The 19,664-nt window shown below is 32.2% G+C and overlaps 1 protein-coding gene across 4 annotated transcripts in view; it reads left to right on the top strand.

Moving 5' to 3' along the window:
* Prp4k (Pre-mRNA processing factor 4 kinase) overlaps positions 1-19,664 on the top strand; it is a 94,476-nt gene that overhangs the window by 38,771 nt on the left and 36,041 nt on the right. For all 4 annotated transcript variants that reach the window (XR_004757223.2, XR_004757222.2, XR_015043517.1 and 1 more), the window contains exons 5-6: positions 8,611-8,701; positions 13,263-13,364. Coding sequence is in view for 1 of the 4 variants with exons in the window: in XM_035352900.2 (XP_035208791.2) it covers positions 8,611-8,701; positions 13,263-13,364 (193 nt within the window). In the remaining 3 variants the exon portion in view is untranslated. The remainder of the gene's footprint in view (positions 1-8,610; positions 8,702-13,262; positions 13,365-19,664) is intronic.

The following is a 19,664-nucleotide window of genomic DNA, read 5'->3' as shown; positions in this document are numbered from 1 at the left end:
TTGGGAATGTGACTTCTTTATTAAACAGTTCCAAATTTAGCGACTTATCAACATTTTAACGATTTTAAGATCAGTTTCTATAGAAAATTTTTAATTCAGAAATCGGGGGAATTTTTTGATGATTTTTTTAAACACTATAACATTGATCAATTTCATTGAAATAATGCTAATATATTGAAATTGTATTAAAAAAATATCACTAAAATGAAGCATTTTTACTTTTCACCATCATAGTATAAAGTGACATTACTTTCGGTTTTCGGCAGCTTATTATACAATATTTTGAATCTGAAAAATAAACAAGGGAATAACAAGACTTTACATGCAAAATTCTAAAATCCGCACAACCTCTGGTCCCAAGCTTTGCGGATTTCTAGACTTCTACTACATATTAAAAATAAAACCCATTAATATCTACAAAGACACCCAGACATATCACAAACTAATAAAAACAGACAAAATCCTGAAAAATTATCCCTACCATTTCTGTAACAGCAAAAAATGTACAAATAGCACAATTTATGAAACAATTCTTAGCAAAAGCAAAATGGTTATGTAATTAATTAAAAATGTCTTCGTTTTAATTTTTTCATGGTAAGAGTTGTTCCCATATAGTTTTCTCAATATGCATCAGTTTTCTGTATAAAATTAATTTTACACTTTTTTTCCTCTGATTTTTTCTTAAACATATTTCTGGCTTTTTGCTGTTACAGAATTGGTAGGGGTAATTTTTCTTTGGGATTTTAGACATAGCCACTTGGAAAGTTTAGAAGGATTTTAAAGGCAAGATTTATATACCCATGAATCTAGAAGGATTTCAGAAAAGTGTCTTTATAGTATTAACATGCAATGAATGTATTTTACAGAAAGTTTGTGATGAATTTTTACTTTTTGGAAAATTTTCTGAAGAACAATGAAAACATAATATTTGAATGTTTTACTTCTGATGCTAGTAAGTCTTTTCGCAATATGTTTACCTTCCCATTGTTTTCACTACTTTTCACCAGACACAAGCATGGAAAATATCAAAAAGCTTCTAATCTTATCACATGAACAGGCATTTATAGAAAGGAATTTTTCTATTAATAAAGAAATTGAAAACTTGACATTTTAAAATATTCATCTTATATGTCTCAGTGTATTGTCAGTGGCATAGCTAGGCTGGGGCAATTAGGGACATCTGTCCCCTGGCGCAGCATCCATGGGGTGCCAAATTGATGTTACAGAATGTTAGAATGAAATATTTTTCATTCTTGGTATACAGAAGGGGGTGAAAAATTGTCATTAGTCGTCAGGTGCTGAAAACTACAGCTTTGTGCATCTTACCATTTCTAGATTTTGTTGCTCGGTGTGTCACTAAATTCTGAAAATTCTGCCAGACTGGCTCTGTAACCAGCTCTTACCATGTATCATTTGATATTTATTCTGAATGTTCACATTACTAAAGAAATAAAATTAGCACCTTTTCCTATACAATCTACATCCATTTAGTTTTTTAGAATAGCAGAAATCTTTAATTAAATCCAGAAATTCTAAAATGAAGTGGAAATGCATTGAAAAAAGAAACTAAATACATAAAGAGAAAGAAAATTATTCTTCAAAGATATGTACAGTTATTATGTAAATTAAGCAGTTGTTTATAATTTCAGCCTTTACTCTAATTTTCCCTTTCCGTCTCCTCACCAGAATGAAAATCACTTAGCTAGCTTTTAAACTAAAGTTTTGGGCTTGAAGACAGAATTTGTTTCTGGCCTCCGCTTGTACCCTGCATTACTTCCTACCAGCTCTGGTAATTTGTAATTATTCGTCTTTGCATTATGGCTGCTGATATTTTAATTTGCTATGCGATAACTTCATTACCACGACTTGCAAGTTTGTTATGTGTTATTGAGCCAGCTTAGATTAAAATTAAGTTGTGTAGTCTTTGACTACTAGTCCACATTTTTAATGTGAATTTGACTGTTTGTTTAATTGAATCAGCATAAGCTTCAGTTGATTTTGTTAGCATAAGAACATGCCTTTATGTTCTAAGGTCTTTTTAAATAATAGGTAGTTTTTTTTTTTTTTTTTTTGTTTTTTTTTTTTAAACCTTTATCTGACTTTCGACTTACTTTTAGACATAGCGATAATTTGCTTCATGTCATCAGTGGTTTTGGACTAGTTAACATTTACCAGATCAAGTAAAACCTCATAGGTATTTTGTTGAGAGACTGCCAAGTTAGGAGAAACTGGTGGGAATATTGGTTTGCATATTGAAACAAATTTCTAATTGTTAGAAAAGATGCTTCACCCTTTCCGGCACGCTGCCTTTTAAAGTTGGAATTTCGATAAAAAAAGAAAGGTAGGCAGTCTAATTAGGCCTTGAGGAGTACACAAGTAAAATTTTGTAAAGATAGCACTTATAGTGTTAATTCTTTGGGTGTGCCCGAAGTGGGCACACTAATTGAATAGAGCTTCAAAAAGAGTGCTGAAACGAGCATTACTGGGAAGCATGTAAAAGAGTAAGAGATTTTGCCTACGATTCATAAACACTAGATTCTGAATACCATAGCAGATTTAGCATTACCTATGGTATGCCATGGGGAGATCTTAATATCGTTTAAGAATCTGTGTCATAAATTACATATATTTTAAGCTGTGAAATTTTATTAGATTTTGATTTTAATAGGGCTTTTTAACAAATATTGTTAAAAAAAATAAAATTTAATAGTGGCCATGTAAATCCATAATGACTAAGGTTATCAAACTACCTAATTTAATTATTTATAACTAACTGCTTGCCCTTAAAAATTATCTCTACATATTAAAGCGAGTTATTGCCTTTTATTAATACTCACTGTGGTCACAAGATAAAATATAAAAATGTAAAAATTCAAGTAAAACATATTCTATGCATCTACTTAGACTTACAATAATACAAAACAACTTATCACCTCTTTTGCTTTAATGGCTTATTGGAACCTTAAAGTATATTAACTGGGTTACAACCCCTGGATCTGTACACAAAGCTACGACACTAACTGCATCAAACAGAACCTGACTAACTTTTTCAACACTTGCCAACCTTGCCTACATCAGGCCTTTCAGGTTTGTTCTAATCAGCAGGTCTCTCTCTAGACAAGCAGCAGCGCTGACAACATTCAGTCTTTTGTTGTGAATCGTGCTGATTATGATCTTACTTCTCATTTTAACCCATGCAGTTTGGCATAAAATCTATCTGCTTATTTACTAAGCCTCTAGACTGACCAAGTATGTGACAAAATGAGACGTACATAAAGCTAACTGTCAGTAAAACGTAAATGTCACTTATCTTCTTTCAAATATGACCAACAATTATAAGTGTAAAGTATTTAATGCTACTTGTTAAATTATATAAAGTTTTTTTTTTATTCTCAAACTTATTAACAATTATGTTAATTAATTCATCTTTAGTAATAATGCATACTACTTAGGGATCTATTTTATTTTTAGGGTGGTATTGCAAAAGGGAAATTCAGGCATAGATAATATCTTCAGTTGAATTTATTCAGTTCCCATTTGCTGATAGGTCCTTAATTTTTTTTCATTAATGGTCCTTAAAAGTACTTAATTCCCTTGTGCAGAAATGTGTATGAACCCTGAAATTCTTTCAGGTTTGTTCTGATCAGCAGTTTTCTCTCTAGGCAAGGAGCAGCGGCAGCAACAGTTAAGTCTTTCATTATGAAGCATGCTGATTATGATTTTACTTCTCATTTTAACCTATGCCGTTTGACATAAAATCTACGTGCTATTTACTGAATTTATAGACTGAGCAAGTATGTGACAAAATGAAACATAAAAGAAAAAATCATCATAAAGCTAACTGTTAGTAAAACATAAATAAAATGTCACTAATCTTTTTTCAAATATGTCCAACTATTATAAGGGTAAAATATTTAATGTTACCTGATAAAATTTGTAAAGCTGATTTTATTCTCAAATTTGTTTTGTAATAATGTTTATTAAATTATGTTTAATAATAATGCATTCTACTTGTGGATCTATTTGATTCGTAGGATGGTATCACAAAAGTTCAGGCATAGCATATATCTTTAATTGAATTTGTACAGTTCCCATTTGTTGATGGGTCCTTAATTTTTTTTTTTTTTTTTCATTAATAGTTCTTAAAAGTACTTAATTTCCATGTGCAGAAATGTATATGAACCCTGTATAAGCATTGAAATCTTGAAAATATTTTAAAAAAGAAGCATTAAAATATGAACCCTGAAAATGGAAACTTAAAAAATGAAAAAGTAATCAACAAATCAAGTAATTATGGGCACTTATCGGAAATTGGTTGACTTTTTAAAGAGAACAAACTAACTCCTGATAAATTAACAATAATTAATCGCTTCCCTTACAAATTTTTTTGAAAACAATTACAAAAAATCATCACATTTTTTTTTTATTTTACTATTAAATACAATGAAACGAAACAAATCAAAATATGTAGGTTTTAAGTTGAATTTTTAATTTTTTGAAGATGTAAAAGCATTTAGTTTTAATATTAGTTTACTATCCCGAGTTATCTCGGGCAAATGAAAAATAGTTAAATGTTGGTCTTTGTATGATAGTTTTTGAAACAAGGAACAACACAAAGTGATACCTGATATATTCTACATTGGTGTGTGGTCTCTTTTCTTACTGGTTTACTGCTGGAATCTCTTTCAAGGAAGCACAGACTACACGGCCGCTCTAAATTTGATTCTCCCCCCTCAACCTCTTCATAATCACTGTCTGAAAAATCATCGCCATTATTTTATTTTATTTATTATTTATTATTTTTTTTTTTTCAATGCATGTATCCTCTCTTTATACGTTACTAATCCACAAGCTGACGTATACTATACAATAGGGAAACACGTGACCAGTCCCTCCAAAAGAACCACGCAACCAACAAAATCAGGCAAACTGCCAATCAAAACTGAATATTTCCTTTCATTTCCTCTAGGTTGAGTAAAGCTGTGATAAAACAAATCGTACTAACAAATTCTGCTTTGCCCGAGTTAATAATTGGTGTTTCATCTTTTACTCAAGTAAGAATAATGATGCCACAGTGGTTGTAAGTTGAGTTTAAAACAAAGAGGTAGATTTTAAGTGAGATGAATTTAATTATATAAATATTTATAATTAACTTAACTGATGAATAAAATAAGCACAAACCAGTCCAGGAATTAAGCAATGCTTTAAAAGCTGCAATAAATATTAAATTGTTCATGATGTATTCAGAAACATGGCTGTGTTACTTTACCTCACTGCATCATCATCTGAAGAGATGTCACAACATATGTAGCATCTCAGTTAGTTTCTATTTATTCTGTCATATTTTAATATATCAAAAATATATAAATAGTTTATTATGCTTACACATATGAGTGATGATTCACTGAAGAAAGACTAAAGACATTAGATAAAAGCATTTTATTTTTCCTTTAATTAAAAGCAAAATATTCAATTAATACTGCTTATTTATTAGTTTTTTTTTTTTTTTTTTTTTTTTTTTTTTTTTTTTTTTTTTTAGTTGTCAAATAATACACTTACTTCCAAAAGTTAAGCACGAAGATATAGAATGAAAAAAAATCAAGAAATACTGCTTTGATTGACACAAAATTCGGCAAGAATGTAGCATATATGTTTATGCATAAAACAGAATCAGTAATTATATACAGAAATGAAAACAATATTTAATTTTTGTAAGTTATCAGATAATGGCATACTGGAGACTTAAACAGAATTATGTATAAAGTGAAAATAAACAGCATAAAATGAAAAAGAGGACTTTAATAGGATATGTGATTCCCCCTCATATGTATACAAAGTTTACACCTTGGGACCATGCTTTCAATTAGGTGGTCAACCACTGCAGAATTAAGCAATCGCTATTCTTCTTGTAGAGCAGTTTTCAGCTCAATAAGAGTGGCTGGAGGTGAGAAACGTGAAGATACAGCATGACTGAGAGCATCCCAAAGATTTTCAATGGGATTAAGCTCGGGCGAATATGCTGGCCACGCCATACGTGCAAACCCTTCACTCTACAGGTAGTCATCGACGATGTCAGCTGTATGGGGACATGCATTATCGTCCATTAAAATAAAAGTAGGGCCGACTGCTGACTGCTGCAGCATACAATCTCACAATGGGTTCTAGGACTTCATCTCGATACAGGACGGCCGTCAAAGAACCCCGTTTAAAGATGTGCAGGTCAGTGTGGTATCCTAATGAAATCCCTGCCGACACCGTAATGCTTCTGCATAATGCGTGATGTTTTAGGACTGATTGCGGGTTCGTTGTTCGCGCCATATCCTTATGCGTTTGTCATCTGGTTCCAGAGCAAATCTCGACTCATCAGTAAGCATGGCATTGCCCCAGTCCAATTGACATGTTCCCGGCATCATCTGGCTCCAGAGCAAATCTTGACTCATCAGTAAGCATGACATTGCCCCAGTCAGACACATTCCAATTGACATGTTCCCGGCACCACTGTAATCGTGCCGCTTTAGATTGGACGGATAGAGGAACACAAACTCGAGGTACCCGAATATACAGTCCACTCATATGTAATCTTCAGCTTACAGTAGCTGCAGATATTGCCTTACTAATGGATGCTGTAACCATAGATGCCACACATGTGGAGGTCGCTCTGCTATTCCATTTGGTTGCAATAGCAATATATCAATCTTCCTCGAGGGTTGTAACCCTAGGGCGACCGGCTACGGGCCTTTGGACAACTGTCTGTGTGGTTCGGAATTGTTTCCATAAACGTGAAATTACAGAATGATGAACGTGGAAGAAAAGAGCAACATCTGTGATCAACTGTCGTGCTTCAATGCACCCCACAGCACGCCAGTACTCAGAATCTTCCATTCGTCTTCTGGAAGTCATAGAAACACTTATGTCTTGAAAACGAAATGTACGAAAGTTTTAAATACTTTCTATCAGCACTTACAATCAACTTCTTTAACCTTTCATAAAGCTGGCTTCTTATAAGACTGCCTTTTTTGCATGAAAGCGCGATTGGCTGTTACCTAACATATTTGCATACTTCCATCTACCTCTGCAGCAAATTGCATTGTCTTCAATTCTGATTGGCTTCCAGAAATTAGCATTTAACCATTCTGTGCCTAACTTTTGGAAGTGAGTGTTTATACACTATTGAAATGTTGGAAGTATTTGCATGACAGTTAAAGATATTTTAATATTTTTATGTTTTGGGAATAGTTATTCTTAAATTTTTTGTAATATTAATCTTTGCACATTTAAAATAATTATTGCTTTAGTAAATGAATAAACATACGTAATCTTCAAATCTAATTTATTGTATTAAATGGTGTATAATGTTATTAATCATTTTTACATTTATCTCTTTTTCATACTGCTTGTTTGAGGCTAGACTAAACAAAAAAGCAGGCTAAATGCCATTTTGGTTTTCCCCCTCATGTAATAGGGATACAACTGAATTTCCCATAGAAAGCACTCCATAGAAAGCACACAGGGCTTATCTACCTAAGTGAAGGCATCCTTTCCCTTAGGTAGATAGCCCCTATGTGCATATTCAAGTACCCTGACTTCCATCCCTTTAATATCTCTGCCTTTTTCTTCCATAAATTGAAATAGTACTTTCCCAATAGGTTACTGTATTGCAAAAAAAAAAAAAGGGCAGATATTTTGTGTTATAAGCATTGAATATATTCAAAATAATATCTGATAGTGTCTTTTTTAGATTATCAACCATATTTTGCAGTTTGGCAGTAACATTTCTCTAAGGGATGTTAGTGGGAAAGTACCACATACATTTCTAGTGCTGTGTATGAATTTAAAATTTTCAATCATATTCAATTGAATTAAATTTTGTCTTTCTATTGAAAATAATTTTTTCTTTAGTTGAAGATTAAAATATATTATTTTTTCATTTTTTATAAGAGCCAAGGTAAGATGAAGTTTCTGACAACAACATTTCATTCATGTAATGAATCCTATGTTCAAATAAAAAGGAACGTATGATTGTTTAGCTCTTCTAAATGTCTTGATCCTTTGCACTCCATTGGGACTATTATGAAGAGATTACTAATGTTTACCATTGATGTTGAGGCGTCATCTTCCAAAATGACAATACTCAGCATACATTTCGATGAGACCTAATGAATATGTTTGGAATATTTCATGTCATCTCCTATATTTACTAGACTAAGCTCCCTCCTATTTTCATCTCTTTAGGTCACTTCAAAATTCTGTGAATGGTCCCGAATACACCTCTTTTCGAGGACTTAAGCAGCATCTTGATAATTTTTGAAACAAATCTAATGATTTTTTTAAAGGCATTTTGTAGCTGCCCATGTTAAAAAAAAAAAAAAAAAAAAAAAACAGAAAACTTTCTGGGTGATCCAATACCAAAACAGTTGACCTGTTGAAAATTAAAGTAAAATAAAATCTGGGTATCATTTACATTTCTGGTAGAATTTAGAAACCTACAAGAATATAAGTAAAGGTTAAAATAAACGAATCTAAGAAGTTCAATTTGTATTTCATAAATCATCTTCAGAAAGTCTAAATGATTTATAAAAAAATATTTTTTAACATTCTTTTTCCATGTAGAATTGTTGATCTTGAAGTAGAAGAGGAGGAGGAAGAAGATGAAGAAATTGTCATTCAGAGACGCAGGCAACAAAGACAAGAATTATTAAAGGTATTCTTTTGTAATTGGTAGAACAAAATCTTCTTCCCTTGCCCTCTGCATGATAATTAAGTTTGACATAATTGCAGGTTACAGAATTTTGTACATTCTCAGAGAAGGTGTTTTTGAATTCATATAAAGAATATTGTAACTGCTTTTCTAATAATCTTTGACTGTAAAATATTCCACCTGACCAGGCTATCTTATGAAGTGCAGCAGCATGCATGGCTTTCAATATTATTGCATTCTTTTGGTGTAACGAAAACATTTTATAGAATAATCAAAATGTTTGTAATGTGTTTTGTATCATTTTTCTTGTGATATGAAAGCCAAAACTGTAATGGAAAATTTCAACTTTACTAAAATCATCATTTTGAACATATAAGTAAAGTTGAAAGTGTACATTTTATTGTGTATATCACAACATGTTTAAATTTTGTTTTCCATAATCTTAAAAATTGGCAAATTCAGAAGTTATGCATTGTGTCGTGGTCTTTGAGATATTAATGTAAAATAAGTTATTTCTTCGGGATTTTAAGTTAATTGGATATTGTGGTTTTAATGGTAAGGAAAACAATACAGACTTGGTACTTAGACTGTCTACATTTGCTAAGCAAAAGTGCATTTATATGCATATAATGTTACAGAAAATTAAAGGCCGATGCTGTAACCCTACATTTAATACTCATTGGGCATTTTTCATATCAGCATTTGTAGAAAATTGACCGATTTTTATCATTATCTTCAGAAAGTTTGTCACGTGATGTGCTTAGATTAGTTCCAGAAAGCTGCTGGTAGATAATTGCTTTTCTTTTTAATGCTACAACTTTTTCACAAACGTCCATCCAAGCATAGAATTCCGCACAATTCATGTTTGAAAAGGTGTTTTCAATTCTTTTTTTACTCCTTTATACAACGTAAAGGAGGGAGTGTAGCTGCAAAAAATTTCAGATATCATATTTCAACAGAAGTATTTATTTTGACTGTTCCCCCAACTTATTTAGACAAGCCCTCCCCAACCCAATTACATACAGGCACAGTAAAGGACACTTTTTTTCCAAAATGGATTCAAAACAAATTTTTCCCGTGACATCTGTATGTAGGTACATATGTATCTCCCATAACTCGATAACAGTTAGCTTTAGAATGCTGAAATTTTGCATATAGGACTGTTATAACATCTGGTTGTGTACCACCTTCTTTTATTGCAGTTGGCAGTACCAAATGTGTATACACACATTTACCCCTTTAACTGTCCTTTATTTTCGCATCACAATCGTTGGTTGTAGTCATATATTTCCAATTACAGAAGAGTGTTAAATAATGAAAATATTCATGTTTTGCAATATTGAATTAAAAATAATTTTCAACTAATAACAAAATCTATAACAACAATTTCTGTATGTAGTTAGTGTGGCAATATTTAATTTGTTTATTATTGTTCTAAAAAGAATATTCTTTAAAGTTATCATTGTAATGCAGATTTTTTACAGCTTGCTTGAATTGCATGTTACACATGTTATATATCTAACGTAAGCTAATAATAATTCACCTGTTTCATTTAGTAAAACAATCAAAAAAAATTATATAATTTAATAGGCCACACAAAGGAGTTGTGGTGGTCATCAGGTTTTTTTAGTTTTAGTTTTTCTTGCTAATTCATTTGCACTTATATCCGTATTCTCTGTGCCATAAAAGACTTTCACACTCAATTCACATCAGTGATGTTCTTTCATTGCTCTAATAACATTTGATAACAGTGTTAACTTCAAAATACTTAAGAGAGACCTTCCGAGACTTGTACTGTGAAGATATCAGTAAGAAGATCATCATTCTGCAGTTTATACCATTTCAAAAGCCCTTAAGTGAAAATTACTGACATCATTTACACCTTTGGATTATACTTACAGTCCACTATTAAGCTTTGAGGATTCCCCCCTTTTTTCCAATTACTAATATTTTTTTTTTTTTTTTTTTTTTTTTTTTTTTTTTACCATGCATATTGAGGCAATATTAAAGGGCTGTGTGATCTTTCACTATTTTAGACCCATTTGAACTTTCAGGTAAAGCACCTACTTCATCGGCATTATAAAATATTTTTAGACAAATCCTTCATAGACCATTTAGGACATTCTTTTGACACCTGTGTTCCTGCAGAAAATAAATCAGCAACCTTTTCTTCACCATGAATGCATTTGTAAGTAATGTTTTCTTTTTTTACTTCCTTGTACGAAGTAAAAAAGGAAGTATTGTAATCGTGAAAAGTTTCAGGCAGCATATTTCAACAAAAATATCCATTTTGACCGCTATCGAATGTAATTTAACGATGTTTTTGTGTGATATCTGTACATAAGGAAAGAATAAAATACTATTTTCCTCCAAAAAAATTATAAAACTGTTTTAAAATGAATTCTGAAGAGAATTTTTTGTGGCGTCTTTACGAACGTATGTATGTACAAACGTACCTTGCATAACTCAAAAACGAGTAGCCTCAGAACGTTGAAATTTTGTATATAGGACTGCTATAACATGTAGATGTGCACCTCATATTTTGGTTACAATTGGCCGTACCAAGCGTATATAAATATATTTATATATATATCCAGTCTGTTACCCGGCTCAGTGATCTCAGTTTCTTTACTCTTATATGTTTGTAAATTGTACATTTTTTGCTTTAAAAATTATTGAATTATGTTGTTCTTATCTTCCGGTTAAGGTTTTTATGCCAAAGTTGTTTAAGTGTCGCTTAGCCTAATAATTTTTTTGATGGCCGCCATTGCTTGTTTACATTTGAAACAGCTGGATAGTGGATTTTTTTAGTAAATCTAAAGAAACTTAGCTTCGCAACAACAAAGATAACGCCTTCATTTATTATTGCGAATTAAATCATGCTTAATTCTTTCTGGAATTTTTTCGAAGAAAATAAGCGTTTAAAATTTACTTCGTAATTTTTAATACAGATATTTTGAGTTTTTATGTATTTTTGCCTTGTCCCGAAGTGAGAACTGGATTAATTGAATGAGAAATACTCAATCGTCTGTGAAAAACTGTTTCCTTTTGTTTTGTTTGCTTAATTTCTTTTATGCATCGTTCTAGATTTAATATAATATTTGAATAGAACATAAGGCAATGATTAAATAATTCTTTAAATGATATAAATTTTGTGCATTCTGAGTTATAATATGAACGAAATATAATACTGTTAAGTGAACCTAGCGCCAGAGTGTCGCTATGGTAAACAAATAGAGTGAATTTTAAAGAATGCATTTATTCTATTGTGGTTTATGTGTTGTCGGCGAAGTAGGTTTAATTCAATCCAATAAGTTTAAATGAAATGCAAGAAAAAATGAGTATAATTTAATATTCCATACAAGGAAGTCCTGTGGTGTGCACATCAGTTTTTTTCCATAGGCCAAACCTATAATCTGTTGCTACAGAATCATCTTTCCAAATATTTATTGCTATTTCTTCAGCCTTCTACTGCGTCCATGAACTGTTGACTGCTTCTACTTCTTTTTTTTTTTTTTTTTTTTTGTTTGTTTGTTTGTTTATTTGTGTGTGTGTGTGCGTGTGTTTGTGTAACAAACATTACATTTGTTAAACCAAATCTTCAGTGCTTTTTTAACATTGTGATCTTTCTTGCTGCAGTTTCATGTTATTATTTTCATTTCAATTTGATTTGCAAATAATATTTTAACCAATTTTTTTTTATCTTAGTAAGAGGAGTAGTGAAATATTTAACTTAAGAGCAGCATTCCATAGTCTCATTTTTGGGAGTTGGTAATAATAGTTTAATAAGTCAGATTTATCCCTTAGGTTTCTGTGATAGACTGTCTTTCTTTAGGCAAGCAGGAGCGGTGACGACGGCCAGTCTTTTGTTATGAATCATGCTGATTATGATTTTAATGCTCATTTTAACTTATGCTGCTTGACATAAAATCTACTTTTTATTTACTAAACCTCTAGACTGAGCAAGTATGTGACAAAATGAGACATTAAAAAAAAAAAAGAAAGAAAGAAAGAAAGCTGTTAGAAAAACGTAACTAAAATGTCACTTATCTTCTTTCAAATATGTCCAGTTATTATAAGTGTAAAATATTTAATGCTACTTGATAAATTTCGTAACATTTATTTTATTCTCAAACGTATTAATAAATATGTTAATTAAGTTATATTTCATAATAATGCATCTGACTTACGTATCTCTTTTATTTTTAGGATGGTAATGAAAAGTGAAGTTCAGGCATAGATATATTTTTAGTTGATTTATTCAGTTCCATTTGCTCATAGGTCCTTAATTTTTTTCATTAATTGTCCTTAAAAGTACTTAATTTCTATATGCAGAAATTTGTACGAAACCTGTTTCACAATTTGATAGGAATATCCAAATTATAACATTAACCATGATCACAGTAAGTGATGTATGTTATATAATATGATAATTAAAATGAACAATATATTTTGAACTGGTAACATGAGACAGATTTAAAATTTTTTATTTGCTATTTAAGGCTAACAGGGAGATAAAAGTTGATAATCTTACATTTGTACTTTTTCCCCCTTCTCTTTATAGAAACTAGGAGTGGAGCAACCTCAGGGAGGAAGTGGTATGTCATCTCCAGCTCATTCCAACAGTGGAACAGATACACCTGATTCCACTACTATTGGAGATCAGGTAAGAAAAGAAAATAATTATTTATATACAGTAAAAGTTCGAAGTTGGAGTAATGCTGGTATGGTATATCTTCACGTAACTTTCATTTTGAGGCTTAAACTTATCATACATACAACATAAACCACAGATAAACTGGCATGGATGATATAGAGGCATGACTATGGTACATTAAATATTACCATATTTTGTCACATATTTTTCCCCTTTACTAATTTTGTCTGAAAATCTAGAGCGGAGAATTAGCAAATATTTAAATTTCTGAAGGAACATAGTAAGAATATAACAAATGAAACGTAGTCATGGATACATTACTTGTAACTATCACTATATTATTTCCTTAAAAGGAATCTACATTCCAATAAGAATAAATACTAATACAGTCAAAAGTCGTTAATCCGGACTCGTCGGGACTTCGGCGATTCCGGGTTATCGATTTTTCCGGATTATAGATCATCAGTTTAAATCTCGTAAGATGGCATGCAGAAATTCTAAAATTAAAAATATGAAACCGTAATTTATGAAATAAAGAACAATTATGATCTAAAGGGTATCAAAATTTGCAAAAAAAAAAAAAAAAAGCTTAATATTTATTTGTTTACTTTATTAAACATTTCTTTCAATGTAAGTTGTTTAAGTTTTGCTTCATTTCATGTGATAATACTTTCTCTTTAATTCTATTAAACAGACATAATTTCTTGTTCAGTTACAAAGTTCCGCTGTTCAAGTCCTATAATTGCTGTGTCTAGAACACCAATTAATTTGTCAATCGAAATTTTTTCGTTTTCAATAACCTCTGTCACTTTCTTCGCTATGGAAAGCGAATTATAATGAACAAGGAACTTGTTTTAAATCATATCAAAGACCGAGCATATCGAGATGAAATACTACATTTGGTAAGGAATTATAAGCAAATAAAATAAAAACATCTGCGCTGAAGATAAGGATAGTGTTGACAGATCAACTTCCAATTCATTACGCGCCTGCGGCGTCCACCCCCCCCCCCCGAGCAGCTTGAAATTGATAAACAGATTTCGGATTTCAAAACATACTTTCACTTTAGATCCTTTACATATTAACAAATATATATCGGAAATTCTATTTGATATAATCGAAAGTTTAAGCTTACTTTTATAAAATTGCTCTTACAGTCTGCAAAAAATAATAAGCCGGATCCAATTCGAAAATTAAGGAACCACGCAATCATCAACATTAACTGAAATAGATAATTAGATAATTTTATCTTATACGTCCATTATACATAAAACGCGCATGCAAAAACGTATTCTGCACTTGCGCACACTCATATGCGCAGTCGTAAAAGGTCTTACGCGCACGCGTAAACGCCTATGCGCATGTGTCATTACGACACATGCGCAGAAAATTTTTAGTTTTGAAGTCCGGATTATAGATCATTCCGAATTATGGGTGTCCGAATTAACGACTTTTGACTGTACAGTAGAAGTCCAGAAATCTGCAAAGCTTGGGACCAGAGGTTGTGCGGATTTTAGTATTTTGTGGGTATCAGGACAGAAAAGATAAATCGTAATATTTAGACTAAAAGTGCCAAATAAATTAGGCATATTAGATACATTTAATTAAATTATTGTATACAATTTATATTATTCATTTCCATTAGGCTCCTCTATTTTTAAATTAGCATGAATCTGCTTCCCCTTTTCTCTCAGGAGCAGTGCTGAAATTGGTACTCCATTACTCCGCCACTGCCAGAACCACTTGTACAAGACAGCATTGAGGTTTGCCGATTTCGCCTCATCTAAAGATTTCCAGTGTGTTATAATCACTGTTGCTGTAAAATTTCAATTACACAGTCCGTGTCGCAATTCCATATGATTCTGCTGTAAACCGAGGAGTAGCACCTGCCTCCATCTTTTGCAGAATTTCCACTTTTTGCATTACTGTCAATGCAACTTGTTTACATTTTACAACGTTGCAAGCAGTAAAAGCATGAGTGCGTTTCTTATCTGCCATTCTGAACACTGGTAGTTCAGTCTGAGGTTCGAATCTCGCGAACGGGCTGGCTGCATGGGCGTTTTCGTAACGTGTATACGAGCCAGTTTCCCTTAGAAAATCCTCCTCTTAGGCAGATAGCCCTAGTGTGCTTTGCCATAATTAAATAAACCAAACCACACCTTATCTGCCATTGTATTAAAAAGTGCTGAAATTTAAAATATTCTTAATTTATCATAAAATATCCAGATTAAAAAAAAAACGGCAGCACTAAACAATCTCGTGAAATAACAAAGCTCAGGAAGTACAACAACGGGAATCGTGAACTTGAAAGAAGAGCTGCGTGAATCGTCTTCTTTTTACGTCGATGCAGATTGGAGGGGAAAAAACTTTTATCATGATGTCAATACTTTGGTATTTACTTTAAGACTCATTATTATTTGGTAATTATGATGTCATTATCCAAAAGTATTTTTTCTTCAATATTTCGTACTCCATCTTCACTTCTCTGTCCCTGTAACTTAAAACTTCCCCATCCTTATGTTTGTCTCTGCTACTCTTTTGGCCTCAAATCATCCATAAATTATAGGAAAGGTAAATGTGCAGCCAACTGACCCAATAAAATTATAGACTGAATGTCAGTTCGCTTTTGCTTTGCTGTGATGGGTCTGTCTTGTATTGGGATGGCATAAAATGTAACAGCAAAGAATATTTCAACATGACCTTCACAGGCAGTTTGTGAGGATTTGTATTTGTTAACAGGACGAAAACAATCATTACATGGGTTAGTCCATTTTAAAATTTAGAAGAGCTGGTCTCTGAATGCATCGAGGAAGGGGGAAATTATGTAAATACTTTTTAATTTTCATAATTTGGCACTAAGAACCTGAGAGGATGTAAGGAAACACAATATTTTATCTTCATATGATTTGAAGTTGAAAGACTTAACCTGTTGATACTGGGAAAGTACAGTCAAAAGTCGTTAATTCGGTCACCCATAATTCGGAATGATCTATAATCCGGACCTCAAAACTAAAAACTTTCTGTGCATGCACCGCGTTGACACATGCGCATAGGCATTTACGCGTGCGCGTAAGACTTTTTACGACTGCGCATATGAGTGTGCGCAAATGCAGAATACGTTTTCGCGTGCGTGTTTTATGTATAATGGACGTATAAGCTAAATAATTATCTATTTCAGTTAATGTTGATGATTGCGTTGTTCCTTAATTTTCGAATTGGATCCGGCTTATTATTTTTTGCAGACTGTAAGAGCAATTTTATAAAAGTAAGCTTAAACTTTCGATTATATCAAATAGAATTTCCGATATATATTTGTTAATATGTAAAGGATCTAAAGCGAAAGTATGTTTTGAAATCCGAAATCTGTTTATCAATTTCACGCCGCAGTGGGCACATAATGAATTGGAAGTTGAACTGTCAGCACTATCCTTATCTTCAGAGCAGATGTTTTTATTTTATTTGGCTTATAATTCCTTACCAAATGTAGTATTTCATCTCGATGTGCTCCGTCTTTGATATGATTTAAAACAAGTTCCTCGTCATTATAATTCGCTTCCGATAGCGAAGAAAGTAACAGAGGTTATTGAAAACGAAAAAATTTCGATTGACAAATTAGTCAGCATTCTCGACACAGCAATTATAGGACTTGAACAGCGGAACTTTGTAACTGAACAAGAAATTATGTCTGTTTAATAGAATTAAAGAGAAAGTATTATCACATGAAACGAAGCAAAACTTAAACAACTTACATTGAAAGAAATGTTTAATAAAGTAAACAAATAAATATTAAGCTTTTTCTTTTTGAAAATTTTGATACCCTTTAGATCATAATTGTTCTTTATTTCATAAATTACGGTTTCATATTTTTAATTTTAGAATTTCTGCATGCCATCTTACGAGATTTAAACTGATGATCTATAATCCGGAAAAATCGATAACCCGGAATCGCCGAAGTCCCGACGAGTCCGGATTAACGACTTTTGACTGTACTGTATAATCAGATGTAGTATAGTTTTCAGTAAATGCTGTAAAGTAATATATAATATTTGGATGTTTTGAGAAGCATTGATTTATAAGATAAATTACTTTTTCCTTAGATTTACAGATTATAAATTAAGTTTCCTTAATAAAATATAAATGGGTTTCTGAACTGTACTGTATAGAAAAGTTTGAAACTAGACTTAAGTTTTCAGTGCCATTTGTGGCATAAAGCTATTATTATTTCTGTGTATTTGAAACTCTAAAGAAATGTATAATAGATTAATTATAGCTGAATGTTCAATGTACTTCAGTGTAAAACTATATCCCTGGAAGAACATGTTTATATGTTACTTTTATAAGTGTTGTTCATTTTTATTTTATGGTCATTTGTACAAAATGAAAAAAAAAAACCTCCAATTTATTCTCATTTTACATAAATAGTGTTATGTCGCGAATTTCGGTTATTAATGTGTGTTTCGGGTCATTATTATTCTAGTATTTTTGTTTGTATTCATGTGTATTTTAATCTGGAAAAAAAAAAGTATTCTTAGGCTCTTAAGGTTTTATTTACCTCGTTATTCTTGAGTAGGAATTGTAACAAAGGCGGGGGACGGTTGCAGGAGCCATCTGGTTTGTGGCCTTTTACCGGCAATGGGGGCAGTGGGGTATGTGTGTCGCCCTTTTTAGCTAATGCGTGTGAAACAGAAATCGTTTTCCTGTCGCTTTGTTGGGGTTGCAGTTTTTTTACTTCAAGACAGTGCGGGTTAAACTAACCTTGGGTAGTTGGATTCTTGTGGAACTTGGTTTCGCTTGTTAGTTGGGGGGTCTATTTTTTTTCTCACGTTGTGAGTACAGATGTTTTTTGGATTGCATTGTCAGATTTTCTGGTGTTTGATTCATCATGGGTGTGTCATTTTCTCAATTCAGATAACATAAAATTCCGGGATTGGTAAGATTTAATTTTATGATTTTTTTGAAAGCCTATGAACTCACAGAGGCGGAGAAACCGAGATTTCCTGAGTGCTTGCACCAGGCTAGAGATCATTCTGATTCTGAGTTTCAAGAAGAGTGAGACAAGAAAACGAGTGGTGGGGGCTTGACCCCCTTGCGGGTCTTGCTCTCGTGAATGCCGTGTACCAGCGGGCTGCGGACTTGAATTTCTGTCTGCTTTCAGCTGATGAGAATTTTGCTCGAGTTGAGACTAAGTGCTTATGCAAAATATAGCTTTGCTGTTTCTTTGTTATATTTTCCCAAGAACTTTAATTTGACATTCTCGGGGTTACCTTAATACAGGTGTTCGTCCCAGATCTCCCTACCTTTTTCTAATACCAGTATTTTTTTCCTGGGGGTCTTGAATTTGTTGAAGTGTTCCTGATTTAAGAGAAGCATCCTGTTACCTGTGTTTACCTTGAGTCTTGATTTTGTTGAAGCGTTAGCGTTCCTGATTTAAAGGAAGCATCTTGATACCTGTGTTTTCCTTGAGTCTTGATTTTGCTGAAGGCGTTCCTGGTTTAAAAGCAGCTGGACTATCTGTTGAACTATCTAGAACTCCTTATTAATCAGTCGATGATGGCATTCCCGATTTCTTCGAAGGATCAACAAAATGAGTTGGACAATCTATTGAACTATTAACACTCCGTAGTAATCAGTCGATGATGGCAGAGGAGTTTAATGTATGAACTTCACCCTGTGAGTGATTTTTCCTTTTTTGTCTTTTCTATTTAAACTAGTGAGTTCTATTTAAACTAGTAGTAATGTGAAAAAAAAAAAAGTTGTACACCTAACATGAGTGTAAGATTTAAAATGATATATATGTTAATTTGCATCTTAAGGTTAAATTGTAGGGGACTAATCAGTTTCCCTAGTTATCATATGTTTGAATATTCTAGAAATTAATAAATGTGTTAGTTATATATACTATGTTTCTTTTGTTCAATTTAGTGCATAATTTACTGTGGTCTGTCATATCCCTCCATTTGTTTGAGCCGGGAGGCTTTTAAGAAACATGGAGTTTAATTGAATTTGGAGTTATTGATATTTAATTTTGCATAGGTTACTCACAACGCAAACCTAAAAATTAAATTGTTCTACCACTATACAATTGATTGATAGATAGTATATACGATTGTTTATTTGATTCATCTTTTGATTATTATGAATTAGATTTGTTTTAATGTTTATAAGAATTTCGATGTTCTTATGAATGTTTTGAATTATTTGATTTTAGTTAGTTTGTCCGGCACAACAGTCAGTTAAATTAAAGTTATAAAGGAATAAGGTATTAAAACACAACAAAAAATTTTCAGACATAACAATAGGATGTCCAGA

Source organism: Stegodyphus dumicola, chromosome 10 (assembly GCF_044657685.1).
Source record: "Stegodyphus dumicola isolate Sdum_Otavi_A_Nest chromosome 10, ASM4465768v1".
NCBI lineage: Eukaryota > Metazoa > Arthropoda > Arachnida > Araneae > Eresidae > Stegodyphus > Stegodyphus dumicola.
The sequence above is the reverse complement of the archived record's forward strand: the minus strand, read 5'-3'. Positions and strand labels throughout refer to the sequence as shown.